General features: G+C 63.7%; 1 protein-coding gene across 4 annotated transcripts; it reads right to left on the reverse strand.

Moving 5' to 3' along the window:
- Positions 1-442: 442 nt before the first annotated feature.
- Positions 443-17,240, reverse strand: PIK3R2 (phosphoinositide-3-kinase regulatory subunit 2). Of its 4 annotated transcripts, XM_084826220.1 has the most exons (17): positions 17,154-17,224; positions 15,174-15,376; positions 14,135-14,742; positions 12,101-12,193; positions 10,789-10,851; positions 10,320-10,454; positions 9,533-9,737; positions 9,221-9,306; positions 8,853-8,955; positions 6,517-6,615; positions 6,179-6,359; positions 5,680-5,805; positions 5,427-5,569; positions 4,776-4,952; positions 2,919-2,990; positions 2,348-2,518; positions 443-2,062 (listed from the first exon to the last, which is right to left on the reverse strand). In XM_084826220.1, the coding sequence occupies exons 3-17, from the start codon at positions 14,466-14,468 to the stop codon at positions 1,867-1,869; spliced, it is 2,184 nt and encodes a 727-aa protein (XP_084682346.1). In that variant the 5' UTR covers positions 14,469-14,742; positions 15,174-15,376; positions 17,154-17,224; the 3' UTR covers positions 443-1,866. The 4 variants fall into 4 exon arrangements, with proteins under 4 accessions (XP_084682346.1, XP_084682344.1, XP_084682343.1 ...); XM_084826218.1 differs by lacking the exon at positions 15,174-15,376 and having other exon boundaries at positions 17,154-17,240; XM_084826217.1 differs by lacking the exons at positions 9,533-9,737; positions 15,174-15,376 and having other exon boundaries at positions 10,320-10,851; positions 17,154-17,240.
- Between the last annotated feature and the right edge of the window lie 1,105 nt (positions 17,241-18,345).

Here is an 18,345-nt window from a genome sequence, read left to right on the forward strand (position 1 = left end):
AAGAACAAACCTGCCAGACATATCTGATCTCATTTTCTGATCAGGGAACCTCCCTTGTGGACCGTGGGAATGCTGTGGACATCATATCCCTCAACTTCAGCAAAGCCTTTGACAAAGTGCCCCCTGATCTCCTGGTGAGCAAACTAGCTCAAAGTGGGCCAGAAGAAACAGCAGTCAGGTGGATCCACAGTTGGCTGCAGAATCGGACTCAAAGAGTGCTTATCAGTGGGACCTTCTCAAACTGGGGAGAGGGAACGAGTGGGGTACCGCAGGGCTCAGTCCTGGGCCCAGTGCTGTTCAACACTTTTATTAATGACTTGGGGGAGGAGGTGCAGGGAATGCTGATGAAATTTGCAGATGACACAAAATTGGGCGGGAGAGCTAATACTTTGGAAGACAGAAACAAAATTCAAAGTGATGTGGATAGACTGGAGCGCTGGGAGAAAAGCACAGAATGACATTTAATAGGGATCAATGCCAAGTTCTGCACCTCGGAAAAATAAACCAACTGCACAGTTACAAGATGGGGGAGACGCGGCTCAACAACACTACAAGCGAGAAGGATCTTGGCATTGTTGTCGAGCACAAGCTGAAGATGAGCCAACAATGTGATGTGGCTGCAAAAAAGGCAAATGCGATTTGGGGCTGCATGAATAGAAGCATCGCTTCCAAATCCTGGGAAGTCCTAGTTCCCCTCTACTGAGCCCTGGTTAGGCCTCATCTGGAGTGCTGGGTCCAGTTCTGGGCACCGCACTTGAAGGAGGCTGGAGCATTCTATAGGGAAAGGAGCATTCTATAGGGATGCTCTGGCTTGGAGCCCTGCACTGAGCAGGGAGCTGGGCTGGATGGTCTCCGAGGCCCCTTCCAGCCCTCCTATTCTCTGACGCTCTGAACCTTGAAAGAACGGTTCCAGACCCCTGCTTGTCGAGATCAGAGCTGGGGGCGTGCGTGTGCACGCCCAGCCAGCCAAGCCACGCCGCAGCCGCCTCGGCAGGAAAGCCCCCGGCCCCATGAAGCCCCCTCACGCCCTCCTGCCCAGATTAGACCCCCTGAGACGCGGCCTGGTCTCACTTCTCTTTTCCTGGGTAAAACCGCAAACAGCTGCTTCCTCTTCAGGCGGGGAAGTTCCTTCAGGCCCGTGGTCCCTCCCCCGTTTTGTTCCACGGGCTTCGGATCGGAGCCACCGAGCTTCTCAGCAACGTCCTCCCCGCAAAAGCGCAAAGAAAATGGGGGGTGATGCACGCAAACCTCCAGGGCCCACATAGGAATGCACTTCTGCAGGAATGCCTTTTATTCCCCCCCCCGAAGTACCGTACAAAACGTGGCCTCTCGTGGTCGGGCTCGGGCCGGTCCCAGCACCTCCCCGTCGCAAAACTGGGCCCGAGGGCCGAGGAAATGGGCTTCTGTCAGGACGGGGGGAGCCGGGAAAGGGGGCTCGGGTGCTACGGAGGGGGCCCCCGGGGTTATTGCATATATCTAGAAGAGGGGATTTGCCACGGAGCCAGGCCCACGGCAGCGGCCACGGGGGCCATGGCGGGGGGAACCCATCCGCAACACGTGGTCCATCCCGCAGCCGCGTCCCCGACGTGAGAGAGTGGTTGGCAAGCTCACAGTGGGGGAAAGACCCCCGCCGCCCTGGGCCGGCTGGATCCACACGCAGGCGTTGAGGGGGGTCCGGCTTTCGAGAGCCCAAGGGAGACTGGCCTACTGGGGGGCAGGGGGAGAGATGAGGGTGGCGGTCTGGAAAGGGGTCTGGATAGGGATCCGGAGGGAGAGCTGTGGGGCTGGACACCGGGGAGGCTCCTGTCCCCCGCCCCCAGGGTCCTGGGGGCGGTCAGATGGCGGTGGGGCCCGGGCCCACCCCCCTCATCTGGGCGGCAGCGGCTGGGACAGGACGGGGTGGGCCAGGGTGACGCTGAGCGAGTCGTTGTGCTGCACGAGAGACGTGTGCCGGTAGTGCAGGACCAGCTCCTTGAGCGAGGCGTAGAGGTTGTAGGGCTCGGCGAAGCCGTAGCCGGTCGCCGTCTTGTAGATCACGCAGTGCTTGGTGTCGCCGTCCACCCTGCCGGGGGGAGCAGAAGGGAGCCGTCACAGGGGGCGGGCGGGGAGGCCCTGAAAAAGGCCCCACAGGACGGAGAGGTGTGGCGGCGGCAAGGGGGTGGCCGGGGCCCGGAGGGCGAGTGCTCGGTGGCAAACTGGGGGGGCGGTGCCCTCCCTGCCCAGGGGCGCCCCAGCAGCACCGTGCCGATCCAGGCCAGCAAACCAGGGCATGCTCAGCTCAGAGGGAGCAGGGAGTTCTCAGGCGGGGGGCCACAGGTCCCGGGGCTTTGCCCGCGCGAGGACTCACACGACGGAGCAGGCGTAGCAGCCTCGCTGGCTGCTCTCCCGGACGAGGAAGGTCCCGTCACGCCGACCCGCCAGCATCTCCTCGGCCTGGAGCCGGTTGATCTTGCCCACGTACCACGTCCGCTCCTCGTGGTGGGGCAGTTCCTCCTCGTCCTCCATCATGGAGTACTGGCTGGAGGGGAGGCCGGCAGCTGCCTGAGACGGGGTCCGGCTGGCCCGGTGCCGGCCGCCCAGACCCCACGGGATTGCTTCCCAGCCCTACGTGGCCAGGGATCGAACCGGGGACCTTTTGCCCGCAGCCCAGGCGGTGCTGGATCAGGCCCAGGGCCCGCCCAGTCCAGCACGCTCTTCACACAGCAGCCCCCCCCAGCAGGCGCGGCAAATAGGCGGGACCCTCCAGACGGGTTCGTGGTGCATCCAGCCCACGGCTGGTTTCCTCCGAGTGGGAGCAGCTCCCCGGGGCACAACGGGGCTTCCCCATTACCCCCCTGGCCCTTTTCAGCCTGAGAGGCCCGTGAGCCGGTAGGGGGCCGTGCCTCCCTGCACTCTCGGGGGGTCACACCGACACTCACTCCTCGGTCTCGTTCTTGATGCCCAGCCATTCGTTGATCTTCTTCTGACGGGTCCCTTTCTGCGTCAGCCACCTGGGGGCACAAGAGAAAGACCTGAGTGCCCCCGTGCCACTCTTCAGCAGACCCTCAGATGACACGCAGGCGGGAAACAGCGACAAAACCCCCCCTCCGAGGACGTTCGGGCCAAAGCACCCGGGCAACCGATCCAGCTGTATGCAACCCTATAAAATCCTAGAACTGTAGGGCTGGAAGGGGCCTGTAAGACCATCGAGTCCAACCCCCTGCTCAATGCAGGAATCCAAGTCAGAGCATCCCTATAGAATCATAGAAAAGAAGGGTTGGAAAGGGCCTGTGAGATCATCCAGTCCAACCCCCTGCTCAATGCAGGACTCCAAGTCAGAGCGTCCCTACAGAATCATAGAAAAGAAGGGTTGGAAAGGGCCTGTGAGATCATCCAGTCCAACCCCCTGCTCAATGCAGGACTCCAAGTCAGAGCATCCCTATAGAATCATAGAAAAGAAGGGTTGGAAGGGGTCTATGAGACCATCCAGTCGAACCCCCGGCTCAATGCAGGAATCCAAGTCAGAGCATCCCTATAGAATCATAGAGCAGTAGGATTGGAAGGGGCCTGTAAGACCATCGAGTCGAACCCCCTGCTCAATGCAGGAATCCAAGCCAGAGCACCACACTACTGATGGGCCTTGAACTTGTTTTGGGGGAAGCCATTTTGGCTCCGGAACAGGGAGCATCCCGTCTTCCCGAGCCCGGTGGGGAAAAACTTCAAGCGTCCAAAAGGAAAGGACGGCTTTTAACGATTTTTCTCATGGAAGCTGGACGTTCTGTAATATGATTATATTCTGATGCTGCATAAGCCAGCCGGGGAAGGTTCATTTCAAGGGTGGGCTCTGCATCTGCCCCCAAACATAAAATAAAACATGTATTTGATATTGCTTGGCTGAAGCGCAGGTCTCTCAGATGAAGGGGAAGGAGCGAGCTTTCTTTGGCGCTGCGAAAATAATCGGGGGGGCAACTTTAATGGAGACGTTAAACCACATCTGTACAGTCGCAAGAAATTCAGTGGGACGCCCCTGTGAGACTCACGGCTTGTTCCGCACCGAGGCGCGCTTCCTGGGAAGGCCACTGAGGCGCAGGGCCGCTCCATCACAACAGCCCCTTGCAAAACGTCCCCAACCTGATGCTCTCCAGACGGGTCGGACTGCGAGTCCCATCAGCCCTGGCTGGGCAGATGGAAGTTGCACTCCGACACAGTGGGGGGGCTCTCCCACACTGGAGGCATTCAAGGTTAGGCTGGGCAGCCACCTGTCAGGGATGCTCTGGCTTGGATTCCTGCACTGAGCAGGGGGTTGGACTGGATGGTCTTACAGGCCCCTTCCAACCCTGCTATTCTAGGATTCGATAGGGATGCTCTGACTTGGATTCCTGCACTGAGCAGGGAGTTGGACTGGATGGTCTTACAGGCCCCTTCCACCCCTACTTTTCTATGATTCTGTAGGGATGCTCTCACTTGGAGTCCTGTACTGAGCAGGGGGTTGGCCTGGATGGTCTCACAGGCCCCTTCCAACCCTACTTTTCTATGATTCTATAGAGATGCTCTGACTTGGATTCCTGCATGGAGCAGGGGGTTGGACTGGATGGTCTCGCAGACCCCTTCCAACCCTGCTATTCTAGGCTTCTATACGGATGTTGTGATTTGGGAGTCCTGCACTGAGCAGGGGGTTGGCCTGGATGGTCTCACAGGCCCCTTCCAACCCTACTGTTCCCTGATTCCCTGACAAGGCTGGGCCAAGCCACGCGGGCTTGTGCCCGCTTTCCTGGGCCAGGGCAGGGGGCACCTACACCAGGTACTGGTCCCGGAGCTTCCGTAGCTGCAGGAGGTCGGGCTTCAGGCTGTTCATACGCTTGTCGATCTCCCGGTTCTCCGCGGCCTGCTGCCTGAGGTCCTCCTCCAGCTTCATCTTGCTGTCGTGGATCTCCGTCACCCGGGACTTCAGTTTCTCCGAATTCATCAGGATCCTGATGGGGGGGAGGCGAACGGAGGCTGACGCAAGAGCCAGCCTGGTCCCGGAAGGAGACAGAGAGGCTGGCAGGGCTTCCGTGCGGCACAGAAAGCTCACGCCGCGTGCGCGTGCGCAGCCCAGCCCCGGCCGGGGATACCACCATTACGTTTCCTGCGGTGCCTTCGCGACGGGGTGATGTCCCTGCCAGGGACACCGCCATTACGTTTCCTGCGGGGTCTTCACGACGGGGTGATGTCCCGGCCAGGGTCTCCACCATTACGTTTCCTGCGGAGCCTTCGCGACGGGGTGATGTCCCGGCCAGGGACACCGCCATTACGTTTCCTGCGGGGTCTTTGCGACGGGGTGATGTCCTGGCCGGGGATACCGCCATTACGTTGCCCGCCATGCCTTCGCTACACCGTGAGGGAAGCGGCATAGGGACACAAAGGGAGAGAGGCGCTCCCGGGACCCACCTCCCTGCAAGGCCCACCTCTGCAGCTCCTTCTCGTTGCCCTCCCGCCGGAAGCGCTCGATGTAGTCCCGGCTGCACTTCTCCTGCGTCTGGCACTGCTCCTCGAAGATCTTGATGGTCTCGTTGAAGGCCTCGATGGCTGTCCGCTTCATCTGCAGCTCCTGGGCAGCCAGGGAGGGAGGGAGGGAGGGGCAGGTGGTCAAGGGGCCACCCTGCCCCGCGGGGCAGGGTGCCCCCCGCCGGCCCTCGGTGCGCGCGCCCAGCCCTGTACCTGCGAGGTGCGGGTGTACTCCTCGTACAGCAGGTCGTACTCCCGGCTCTTCTCCTGGTACTGCTGGTGGTAGACTCGCAGCTGCTCCCCCACGGCCTCCACGCTGTCCTCCTTCACCACCTGGTCCTGCCGGGAGGGGAGGAACAGGGGCTCAGAGCAGAGCGAGACCAGGCGCAGGGCCTTCCAGGTGGAGGCCCCGGCCCTGAGGACCATTCACTGCGAGGCGCCTCGCCAGCTCTTCGAAACACCCCCCGGGCATCTCTGCCGTCGGGCCCTCTGGCCACGCAGCGCTCTTTGCTCCTCTGCTGCCGGGGGAAAGAGGCGCCCCCTGCTCTTGTCCCAACGTCGCGTTGCCAGCCCTCTTACTCTCTTCTTCCAGCCCAGTGTCCTGTCCCTGGCAGGGAGCCCCACTGCCCTGTGGTGGGGCGTCCCTCCTCCGCGGGTCTGCCAAGCCCCCCTCCCGCACGGGCCCACGGGCCCCATGCCCACCCCGCCTCACCTGCTGATACTTGGAGATGGGGTAGAGCAGCCGGGTGTCCAGCTTGGCGTTGTACTGGGCCAGGGACTCGTGGCGGTAGTGGTTGATGAGCTCCACCACAGAGCCGAAGGTCAGCGGCTCCGAGAAGCCGTACTTGCCCTCCCGGTGGAAGATCTTGATCAGCTTGTTGTTCCCACCTTTCCTGCACGAGGATGGGGGGGCGAGAGGGTCACCAGCCCTGCAGCCCCTGCCGCAGAGCCGCTGGGCCCCGCCCCGAGGCACCCCTGTGCCTAGGGCATGGCCCTCTCCCTCCTGGGCGCAGCCAGCCCCGCTGCGGCAAGGGGCCGCGATCCACTCACCTCAGGGTCAGTGTGTATTCGCCCTGGATCTTGCTGGATGCATCCCTCACCAGAAAAGTGCCATCGGGGGTGTCTCTGAGCTTCTCGTTCACTTCCTCCCTGGCAGAGGTGGGAAGGAGCCAGTCACGGACATGGAGAGACGCGGAGAGCGAGACGGGCAGGGAGAGACGCGGAGAGTGAGACAGACATGAGGAGACACGGTGGGAGACTGTGAGAGGCAGGCAGTGAGAGGCAGACACATGAAGAGTGAGAGGCAGTGAGAGACAGGCACAGTGAAGAGCGAGACAGACCCGAAGAGAGAGACAGAGACACAGTGAGAGACAGGCAGTGAGAGACAGACACATGAAGAGGGAGAGACAGTGAGAGACAGGCACAGTGAAGAGCGAGACAGACCCGAAGAGAGAGACAGAGACACAGTGAGAGACAGGCAGTGAGAGACAGGCAGTGAGAGACAGACACATGAAGAGGGAGAGACAGACCCAGTGAAGAGCGAGACAGACCTGAAGAGAGAGACAGAGACACAGTGAGAGACAGCGAGAGGCAGACACACGAAGAGTGACAGACACAGTGAAGAGCGAGACAGAACCGAAGAGAGAGACAGAGACACAGTGAGAGACAGTGAGAGGCAGACACACGAAGAGTGAGAGACAGTGAGAGACAAGACACAGTGAAGAGCGAGACTGACCCGAAGAGAGAGACAGAGACACAGTGAGAGACAGGCAGTGAGAGACAGACACATGAAGAGGGAGAGACAGACCCAGTGAAGCACAAGACAGACCTGAAGAGAGAGGCAGAGACACAGTGAGAGACTGTGAGAGGCAGGCAGTGAGAGGCAGACACATGAAGAGTGAGAGACAGTGAGAGACAGACACAGTGAAGAGCGAGACAGACCCAAAGAGAGAGACGAAGACACAGTGAGAGGCAGGCAGTGAGAGGCAGACACACGAAGAGGGAGAAACAGACACAGTGAAGAGCGAGACAGACCTGAAGAGTCAGAGACACAGTGAGAGACTGTGAGAGGCAGGCAGTAAGAAGCAGACACATGAAGAGGGAGAGACAGTGAGAGACAGACACAGTGCAGAGTGAGACAGTGAGAGACAGATACATGAAGAGCGAGACAGACACGAAGAGAGAGACAGCGACACAGTGAGAGACAGACGGTGAGAGGCAGTGAGAGACAGACACGTGAAGAGCGAGACCGACATGAATTGAGAGACAGAGGCACAGTGAGAGACTGTGAGAGGCAGGCAGTGAGAGACAGACACACGAAGAGTGAGAGACAGTGAGAGTCAGAGACAGTGCAGAGCGAGACAGACACAAAGAGGGAGACAAAGACACAGTGAAAGACAGTGAGAGACAGACACATGAAGAGCGAGACAGACACGAAGAGAGAGAGAGACAGAGAGACAGAGACACACTGAGAGACCCCACACACACACACATGCTGGCGGGCAGACAGAGAGACAGGCCGACAGACACAGCGAGAGAGATTGGCAGACGCAAAGAGGCGGAGACAGACTGAGAGACACACAGACACAGAGAGACAGAGAGAGGCAGGCAGAGACGCACAGAGCGTCATGCCGTCGTTCCGATCAGTGGCCAGAAGCGTGAGGGCTCCTCCAGCAGCTTCCCTCCAGCCGGTCCTGTGCTACCCATGATCCCCTGCTCCTTGCCCCTCTGGGGCGGGGGGAAGTCTCATCCGAGAGCTCTCCAGGGAGACAGAGAGGCTGAGAGGGGCTTGGAAGGGACTTTCCTCCCCCCCCCATCCATGCACCCGACCTCTTCCCCAGCTCCCGAGCACTGCGGGAAAGGCCCGGGGGACGGGCACAGACCCCCCCTCTACCCAAGGAGGGGAGAAGGAGGACATGTCCCCCCCCCCGCCCCCCATGCCAGGGCTACTAAACGAGTTGGCGTGGCTGCAAAAACACCGCCTGGGCAGCCTTTCTGCAGATTAGTTAATAATCAATACGTAAATAATCAGGGCGGGTGCGGGGGGGGAGGGACAAGACACCTCAGCTGCCAAGGCGCGCACGCACTCTGGGTGCGGAGGGAGGCTCAGCAGCCAGCGCTTTCGGCGGGGGTCCAGGCCTCCCCGGTCCCAGCGCTGGCCCCACGAATCCACGCCGCTTTACGTAAAAGCAGCTGACAGGGCGGCAAAGTGGCTGCCGGCATCGGAGCAGCGGCAAAAGCATTCCAGGAAGGCGAGTGATTATTCCATGATCCTATGATTCCGTGAGTCTCCCCTGGGGTTGGGCAGGGGGGGGTCAGTCCAGGGAGTCCGTGCCCGGGCCCCGCCGCGTCTCCCTGCCCCCCGCTGGATCCGGGCCCTCCGGTACCTGGAGATGTCCCCCCAGTACCACTCGGCATCCTGGAGGGTCGTCCCGTTCCCGTTGGCCAGGGCGGCGGCAGGCTTCGGTTTGGGGGGCTTGGGGGGCAGAGCTGGAAGGCAGCGAGAGAGAGAGAGAGAGAGAGAGAGAGAGAGAGAGAGAGCGTGCACCAAGTTGTGGGGAGACCGCTCTGTCCTGCCCATTGCCGGAGGGCAGCAGGGAGGCACGCAGACCCGGCCGGAGGTCGCACCCACCCCCCTACCAAAGGGAAGCCCCCTGAGCTGGCTGGGCCCCCCTTCCTCCCCAGCCCACATTGACTCCACCCATCCCCCCCCCCTGCCCCACAGCACGCCCTCAGGCTCCGGCCCTGCACCCACCTGGCGGAGGGTGGTCCGTCTCAGGGTCCTTCGCCTGTAGAAGGGTCTCCAGGAACAGAGCTGCAAAATCCGGGGCCGCCTCGGCGCTGCGGAGGACGCGACGCACGCGTTAGCCACCCAGGCCCAGTGGGCCAGAAGCCCCCCTTTGCCTCCAGGGGGGGGGGTTGCACACAGAGCGTGGCCAGGCTGCCCACCCCGGAGTCTGCTCACTGGGGAAGAGAGCTCCCGAGCAGAGAGGCACGGCAACGGAGGGACTTCGGTCCCCTGCTCCTGGATGTGGAGAGGGGGTGGGCAGCTTTGGGGACGACCCACCTGGCCGCAGGAGGCCCTCGGAGGAGCAGGGGCCCGAAGATCTCGCCCAGGGCCCGGGGGCACAGCCCGCTGCTCTCGGCCCGCTCGGCCGCCTTGGCCAGGTGGCGCAGCAGGAACCGCAGGGTGAGGAGGTGCGGCAGCGGCACGGCCGGGGCCTCCAGTGCCGAGAGCAGCTGTGCCCGGCAGGCGTCGGGCTGGGTGGCATCTGCAGGGAAGAGGGCAGGGAGGGGGGTCACGCCCCGAACGCCGGGGCGGCCCACCGAGAGGCAGGGAACGGGCACTCTGCACGTGCCTCCTGGCACGCCGGGCTCGAAGCATCGAGTCCAGCTTTGCCCAGCCCCCCGTTCCGCCATTTTTGTTCCCGTTTCCCTCGAGGTCCCAAACTTTAGAGATGCTCTTACATTCTGCTCTGCTGTACGATCGCATTGCGGATGCGCGTTGCGTCTTGCGAGCCGCCCAGAGCGCTTTGGCGACCGGGCAACGCGGAAACGCACGGAATAGTGAACGCTACACAGACCCCTGCGGGCGGGCGCCATGCGGGGGGCTTCCCCAACGCTGCCCACTCCGGCCCCTCGCTACGCAAACCCCGTTGCGGCCTGACGGACCGGGGGGGCCGGAGTCAGCTTGCTTTCCTCTCCCCTCCTCAGCCCCCTTTCCTCTGGCACCGCATCCTTCCGGTGGCGGCTCCCTGATCCTCTGGAGGCCCCTGGCAGCCCTTGGGGCGAAGGGCGAAGAGCGGAGCGGCCCCACTAGCCCGCCCCGTCTCCAGCACTGACCCCCCTCTCACCCTGGAGTGCCCGCAGGACGTCGCCTTGCGCGCACGGCGGCACCACCGGCGTGGGGAGGTCCTGCAGGTAGCCCTTGAGGGCCTCGCCCAGGGAGAGGACGTCCCAGGTCTCCAGGTCTCCGGCCGAGGCCCAATCTGTGGGGACAGAAGCGGCACAAGGGGAGGGGAGCGGGGGCCGGCGAGGGGGGTCTGCGTCCTCCCAGTCCTGGCCGCCTGGTGCAGGCTGTGACCCGAGCCCCCCGAGCAAACCCGGCCACGTCCGGGCCCGCTGAGCGCCTCCCCACCTCTGGGTCTGGGTGGCAAACGCCTGAGGGCCCCGGGGGCAACGGGCGTCCGCCCCGGGGGCAACGGGCGTCCGCCCCGGGGGCAACGGGCGTCCTCCCCTCCACCGGAATACAGAGGGACCCCCCCTTCGCCTCTCTGCCCCCAAGCTCAGCACTCCACTGAGTGCTCCTCAACCGGCTCCTACCGGTCCTCAGCACTTGCCACCGCTCCGAGCCGGACGTCCGGTACAGCATCGCGCTCTCCAGCCCTGCAGGGGGAAGTGACACGGCCCGCCTGATGAGCTCTGCGAGAGGTGCGCGCGCACGTGCTTGGGGGTGCTTGGCCACGGGGGGGACACCCCGGGGCTGCCAGAGGGCTCTGGACTGGTGGGAGTCCAGGAGACGCCGGCCATGGAGGCGACCCCCCCACGGCACCCAGCCCATAGCACAGCTGCCTTCACTACCGACCGTATGGCCTGGACGCCGCTTCGAGGGCCCCGGGGCGGTGGGAAATGTGGCCTCTGAAGGCCACCTCGGGGGTCCCTTCAAAAAAAAGGGCGTGCGGCCTGGTAACGCCTCGGAGCATCGGCACGATGGCGCTGACGTCCCTCCAACCGCTGCTGTCCAGTGGACGGAATCAGAGAGCAGGGGATGCCTCCCAATTGCGGAAAGAGCCCGCCCAGCCAACCTTTTGACCCTCGGATGGGCTGGGCTGCAACCCCCTCATCCCCAACAGTCCCGCTTTGGGACTCTCGAGACCGCCTGGTGTCCCACCCCAGAAAGGCGCCCGGCTGAGGCTTCTGCTTCCGACGTCCCCCCCCTTCCTCGTACCCAGCAGTCCTAGGGGCCGGTCCAGCCTGTAGCCGTCACCTGCTCATCTTGAGCCCAGCCGGGGGGTCCCCAGACCCCCCCTCCACCTTGCAGACCCCGGGACTCCACCAGTGCCCGATTCCCCCCTCTCCCCCCGCCCGGCTTTTGGTGACGACTGTCCCGATGAAGAGACCTGGAGCCCCCAGAAGCTTGCAGATTCTCGCGAGCCTTCGGCTGACTGAACAAAGGCACTGCGCCAATATGGACCTGGGCATTTTGTCTGGCGGCCTTTGCTTTGGGGGGGCCTGTTTCTGGGGCTCCCGGCAAGCCATTTGTTTCAGGCCCTCTGCCCGTCGGCCTCCATCCGGTGCTCCCAACTCCCCGAGGCCTCCAAGTGACCACTCCCGCGGCCCCCGGGCAGCCAGGAAGAACGTCGCAGCCAGTGGGAGACCGGCCCGGCCCCATCCGCCGGCCAGGGAAGGTTCCGCTGCAGGGAGCGCCGTTCGCCCCTCCCCCGCCCAGGAGGGCACCCTGGAGAGCCATGCGACCACCACACGGTGCCGAGTTTTGGCTTGGCTGTTCCTCCCACTTTTGCGCCAGGTCTTTCGGAGCGCCGGCTGGAAACGCTGCGAATGGGCCCCGCGTGGCTAGCTGGGGAGGGCCAGCAGAGGCCAGCCCCCCGGCCCGGTGCAGCCACCCCCTCCTCACCTTTCTTCTCGATCACTTCCACCAGCCTGCACAGCAGAGGTGGGGCGGCCTCCGGGGGGGCAAACTGCTCAGAAAGTTCTGGAAGCGCCAGCCCTGGGGAAGGGGGAGAGGAAACGAGTCACCCAAGGGGCGGGGAGCCTTGGCGCAGCGGGGGGCAGCCCCCAGCCCGCCGCGGGCCAAGGTGACAAGCAGGGGCGTTACCGGACGGGCTCCGGAGACTCGGAAGCCGCATCCCAGGGCACAACGTCTTTTCCGGGCGTAGGGGGGAAAGCTGCGGCCCACTCTTCCGGATCAGCCCTCCCCAACCCGGCACCCTCCAGCTGTGCTGGGACAACTCCCAGCACACCCCAGCCAGCCCAAGACCTCTGGAAAGCCCCCGGCTGCTCCAGAGGCCGCCTGCCTGCCTTGGAAAGGCCTCCGCCGGAATGGGAGCTCGCGCCAGCCAGCCTCGCCTTTCGGGTCACGCCTCCAGGACACCGAAGAGCAGGGTCCGAAGAGCCCAATGGGCCGAGCCAAGCACATCTGGCCCGCCCCCCAAAAGAGGAGGGGAGAAAGGAAGACTGGCGAGAGCTCGGGGTTGGCGTGAGCCGGGGAGGAGCTTTGCCGAACCTGAGGTGTCGGGGGGCCAGGCCGGATGGCATGGCCTCGCGAGACCTGCGCTCCTTCTCCAGGGCTGACGATCCCCTGCATTGGTGGACAGCGGAAACCGCTCTTTGCACCGGGTGTGACCACACAGCCTCCGGGCATCACAGACACAGGTGTGCCGGGGGGCCCTGGACCGCCTCGCCAGAGGGCAAGGAGCACCCCCAGCCCGGCCCCCTCCAGAGCAGCCGAGAAACGGCTTCCTCGCTTTCCTCTTCCCTGCCCACCCCTTCTTCCTCGTGTGCTGGGTCTCTTGAGGCTGCAGCCAGCAGACCGGGAATCCTCGCCCCGCCCCACCCCAGCCACAAGGCCACATGCAGAAGGCTGCCCTGATTTCTGTTTCAACCGCCCCCGCCCCGGGTTCAGATTCCAACCCGAGGAGGCCACCAAGGCATCTCCGGAATCGGAGGCCAAGCAAACACGCCTTCCCAGAAAGGGGGTCCTCTGGGCGGCATTGGGCCCAGACGGTGGGGGCGCTCTCGGCACTCGCCCGGCCTTCGTCATGCCCCCCAGGATGTTGCAGGGCTCGCTGCCACAGGGGGTGGGGGCCCACGGGAGACCACCCTCGCCCACATCAGGAGGCCTTTTGCACAATGCTTCTCCCGCTCCTTCCCAGGGGGCGTCTAGGTGGGTTGGGGGCGCGGGGGGAGATCAGATGACTCCTCGGGGAGGCAGCCATTTGTTGAAAGGAAGCGAAACCGCCCAGAAAGAGTGGGACAAGCTGGGACGGGGTTGCTCGCCCGCGCGTCGATCCACCGCGAAAGCAGCCAACCACGGCTCACACAAACCACGGCTCGGCGCGGCATGCGAATGCGGCCCCCGCCTACATCACCCGTCCCAATTTGCGCGGGTGGGAAACACTGGCCTGGTTCGCAAGGAGGTGCCGTTTGTGGGGATCTGGCCCACCGCTGGGTCTGAACCCCTCCCTGCAGAGCAGCCAACCGACCAACCACGGTTTGCAAGCCAGGACCGAAAAGCCAGATGCTGGAACCGCGGCTGGCCGCGCCGCCCGCACCCAGAACCGCGGCTTTCCCCTGGCTCGTTTGTGCCCCTGCGCTGGGGGGCCAGAGGGTTGAGCAGGCCCGGCAGTTGGCAGCCAGGAAACTGGCGGAGGGTGGGCGGGCAGCGTCCCTGGGCGCCCTCCCTCGAGGGTCGCCAGTGGGAGGGAGGGGAGGCAGGGAAGCCCATCCCACCAGCCCCGCTGGAAGACGGGCACCCTGCCTTCCTGGCGCACCCCGTCTTTTCGAGACCACAGGCGGGGGCTTGTCCCGGGGCACCGATTGCACGCAAACCGCGCCGGGAGACAAAATGGAAGCCCCTGACGCGGGACGAAGGCCTGGACTAAAGAGCCCCGGCCCCGAAGCTCTGCCCGCCCCCTCAAGCTCAGCTTACCGTGCTCCTCGGGCATGTGGGCCATGGCGGCCCCGGGGGTGGCGGGCAGGGGCCGGGGCGCCCGGGGCCGGTGGGCGGGCAGGGCGATCTTCACCGCCCCCACGTACTCCACGTAGGTGCCCGGGAAGTCGCCCTTCTGCTTGGTGCGCTCGTTGACGCCCAGGATCCAGCCGATCTGGTGGGGGGCCTGCTCGTCGCCCTCCTTGAAGCCCAGGGCCATCAGGGCCCCCCGGCTCACCACCAAGGTGTCCCCTGGCAGCAGGTCGATGTCCTCCTCCCGCTCCTTGCGGTACGGGTAGAGGGCCCGGTACTGAAAGCCCTCCGTGCTCCCCATGGTCCCCCGCAAGGCCCGAGGGGGGGGAGGCGGGCGGGCCGGGCCGAGGAGGCTTCCCCCGCTAGCCGCTCAGGGCCTTGGCAGGGAGGGGGGGCGCCGGCTGCCGGGCCCCGACGTGCAGCCCCGCTCCCGCAACTTGAAGCCACGGCTCAGCCAGACGATGGAGCAGCGGGAGAACGTGACGAGCATAATCCGGTGCGGTGGGCCGGGGAGGGCAGGCCGGCAGCTTGGGGGCTCAGAGGCGCGGGGGCCTTCCACTGTGTAGGACGGGACCCTGGGGAAGGAGGACAGAGGAAGGGGTCACCACTCCCAGCTCTGCAGCCCCCCCCCTTCCGGACCGATACCCCGCCTCCCCTGACGGGCATCGGACGGACTGCCACGACCCGGCTTCCCCCAACCTGGGGCCTTCCACCTGGGCTGGACTACAACGCCCGTATTTAATTAAGGGATGTCTATCCCATTGCCCTGCTGGAAAACGGCCCTCGCCGGGGAGAACGACAGCTGGACGGCGAACAAAACCTCCATTAAAGCGCGGCACACGCACAAATACGAGCAAAGAAATCCCACTGCCCCCACCACTGGGTCGGGAAGGAAATCTTATTGAATCGAGGTCAGTCCCACCATCCTGCTGAAAAATGGCCCTCACTGGGGAGAACAACAACATCTGGATTACGAGCAAAATCGTCATTAAAACATGGCACATACGCAAATGAAACAAAGAAATCCCACTGCCCCCACCACTGGGTCGGGAAGGAGATCTTATTGAATCGAGGTCTATCCCGCTGGCCTGAACCCTTCAGTGGACATCCGAGAAAGCCGGTTTCGCTCTTCCTTTTCTTTTTTAGGCATCAGGACACCTACATCCTCCTCTTTTCTCCAGGGGGCGTACGTGGCCCTCCCCGTTTGACCTACAAAACAGCCCTGTGAGGGAGGCCAGGCTAGGAGCCAGGGCCTGGCCCAGCGCCGCCCAGGGAGCCCCACGGCATGGTGGGAACTTGGCCCCAGGTCTCCGTGCTCGAACCGCCACACCACACCAGCTCTCCGAATCGCCTCCTGGCCCCCAGCCTGGGCACTGCTTGTCTCCGCAGATTGAAAGCGCAAGGAAGCGGCCCACCCTCCCCAGCACACCCCGGCTGGCTGGGGACGATGGGAGTTGCAGCCCAACCGATGTGGAGGGGCAAGGCTGCGCTCGCAGGGCGCTCCGTTTCGGGCAAGAGCCGCTCGCGTGAGAAGCCCCCACTCACCGGCCCCCCACCTTGCCCTGGTGGGGGCAGCGCCTGGTCCTTAAGCCCCAGGCCGATCCAGGGGGGATGGGGGGCGCACACTCCGGTTCCCTGTTATGCCTCTGCCCTCAGGAGCCTCCCTGCCGGATACGGCAACCCGGGAGCGAGGCTGGGCCCCTCGAGGACCAGATGCCGGGGTGGGGGGCAGGCCTGCTGGAGGTCCCACACATCTGGAGATCTGCCATCTGGCAACCCCTGATCAGAGGGGAGCGGATGATGAAGCAGATGAAGCCCGGGAAGCAAGAGGCAGAGCTGCAGTCAGGGAACGGCAAACGCTGAGGACTAGGAGCTTGACGTGCACGCCCAGCCCAAAGGGAGCCTGTACAAGACCACAAAGAGGCCCCGTGGGGGGCGGGGAAGGCCAGCTTAGTAGAGGCGCCAGGCCCAGCTGGATCTGGGACTCGCCGCCTTGGGAGAGAGCCCAGCTTCCACAGGGCTCAACGCCCCCCAGGCCCCGCCAAGCCGAACCAGCTTTCCTTTCTCAGCTCGGCACCCGGAAACATGTCCCCCTTCCCCGCGCTCGAATGCGGGGAGACAAAACCCGGGGCGGCGCAGAAGGCCATGGTGCCTGGCCTGCCCTCAAGACACCCCCAGATGTGTGGGACTGCAGCGCCCATCATCCCCAGCCAGCCCTGCCCAGGGCTGCTGGGCGTCGCAGCCCCACCCCCCTGGAACGCTGGGAAGCCCACCTCAGAACACAAAGGGAAGCTGGCTTCTCCCCCCCCAAACTGGCAACCCCCCAAACTGAGTGCCGGGTTCGAGAGCCGCCTCCGCATTTCCCTGGCCCAGCGAAGCCCCAGAAATGGGCTGTCGGGAGCAGCGGGGGGCGGGGCGCATCCACCCCCCCAAGATCTGAAGCGGGGCGCACGCAAGACCCCCCCCGCAGCCAAGCCGCACCCGACGGAGGACCCCCCCAGCCACGGCCCCCCCTTCTCCCGAAACCTGCAAACGGTGCAAACCTCGCCAACGCCCCCCGGTTATTTTCGGGGAGGGGGGCTAGCAAGGCGAGGCTCCAGTCGCGCACAAAGACCCCCCCTCTTTTTCCATACGGGAGGGGGGAAAGGGAGACGACCTGCAGCAAACTCCCCCCCCCCATCTTAAATCCCCTCCAGGGGTGGAAATGCGCCCTCCCCCCAAACCCGGCCCTTAATTTTCCTTTTTGGGGGGCGGCGGAAGCGGGGCTTTAAGGCCTCGACGGCGATGCAAGGCAAAGACCGCCCCCTTCGTGTGTCCCCCCCCCGCTCCCCATGGGAGGGGCGGATTTTGCAGGGCAGACCCCCCCCAGGTCTTTTTGCAATGCAGTTCCGAGCAGGGAGGGGGCTGCAAAGCTCCCCCCTCTCCCCACCCCAGCAAAGCGGGGGGGGGGCATTTGCAACGGCTCGGCCGGCCAGCCCCCCCTTACCTCCTTCTCGCCCCCGACCGCCGTCCGGGTCTCCCTCTCTCCGGGCTCTAGAAAGAAGCGCAGCCCTGGGCAAGGCGGAAAGAGCCGAGCGCAGCCGAGCGGCGGCGGGAGGAGCCGAGCGCGCCTCTTCGGCGCCGGAGACGCCCGAGCGCCGGAGAGAGCCGAGGCGCCGCCCGAGCGGGGTTGGCCGCCACCGGGGAGCGAGTCTTTTGTCCGCGAGGCTCGATCGCAGGGTTCTGTTCGGCGGCCTGGCGAAACTCGAACCGTTTATTTCGTATTATTCGACTGGCGCACTGCCTGTTTCCCTCCGAGGACCTCGAGGCGGCTTGCCCGGTCCTGCTCCGCGTCCTTGTAGTCTCACGACGGCCCTAGAAGGTAGGCCCGGCCGCGAGGCAGGGCCTCGATGAGGGGGTGCAGGGCACGCTGGCCAGAGAGGACGCAAACTTGGGCAGGAGAGCTAACGGATAGTGAACCGGATTCATGGAATCGCAGAATAGGAGGGTCGGGAGGGTCCTGTAAGACCACCTAGTCCACCCCCTGCTCAGTGCAGGACTCCAAGTCAGAGCATCCCTATAGAATCATAGGAGGGTTGGAAGGGGCCTGTAAGACCATCCAGTCCAACCCCCTGCCCAGTGCAGGACTCCAGCCTCAGTGTCCTCTTCTCCAGGCTCAACATGCCCAGTTCTTTCTGTCTCTCCTCACAGGGCTTTGTTTCCAGTCCCCTGCTCATCTTTGTTGCCCTCCCCTGAACCCTCTCCAGCTTGCCTGCACCCTTCTCAAAATGTGGTGCTTCCCTTAGAACCAAGAACTCAAGTACAACATGGTCACTTTCCCCCAGAGTTCCCGTAACCGCTACTTTACCCACAAAGTCATCCCAGTTGGTTAGGATCAAGACAAGGACAGCCGATCCTCTAGTTCCTTCCTCCACTTTCTGCAGGAGCAAGTTATCCGCCACCCAAGCCAGGAATTTCCTGGAGGGGCCATGTTTTGCAGAATTTGTCTCCCAACAAATATCGGGGAAATTGAAGTCCCCCATTACTACTACATCATGCTTCCTTTAAACATTGGCTATTTGCTTTTCAAAAGTTTCATCCTCGTCTTCTACTTGGTTGGGTGGCCGGTAGTAGACTCCGACCCCCATGTTCCTTTTATTCTTTGCTCCATTTATTTCAACCCAGATGCTCTCGATGGG

This window comes from Heloderma suspectum, chromosome Z (assembly GCF_057233095.1).
Source record: "Heloderma suspectum isolate Gila_16-S chromosome Z, 16-S_ref, whole genome shotgun sequence".
NCBI classification, from domain to species: Eukaryota; Metazoa; Chordata; class Lepidosauria; order Squamata; family Helodermatidae; genus Heloderma; species Heloderma suspectum.

Coding starts and splice junctions, on each gene's coding strand:
- PIK3R2 (XM_084826217.1), bottom strand. CDS start 14,468: ATGGGGAGCACGGAGGGCTTTCAGTACCGGGCCCTCTACCCGTACCGC. Junction 8,956..9,220: donor GACGGACCACCCTCCGCCAG/GTGGGTGCAGGG, acceptor GCTGCCTTCCAG/CTCTGCCCCCCAAGCCCCCC. Junction 2,991..4,775: donor CTCCGGGACCAGTACCTGGT/GTAGGTGCCCCC, acceptor TTGTGCCCCCAG/GTGGCTGACGCAGAAAGGGA.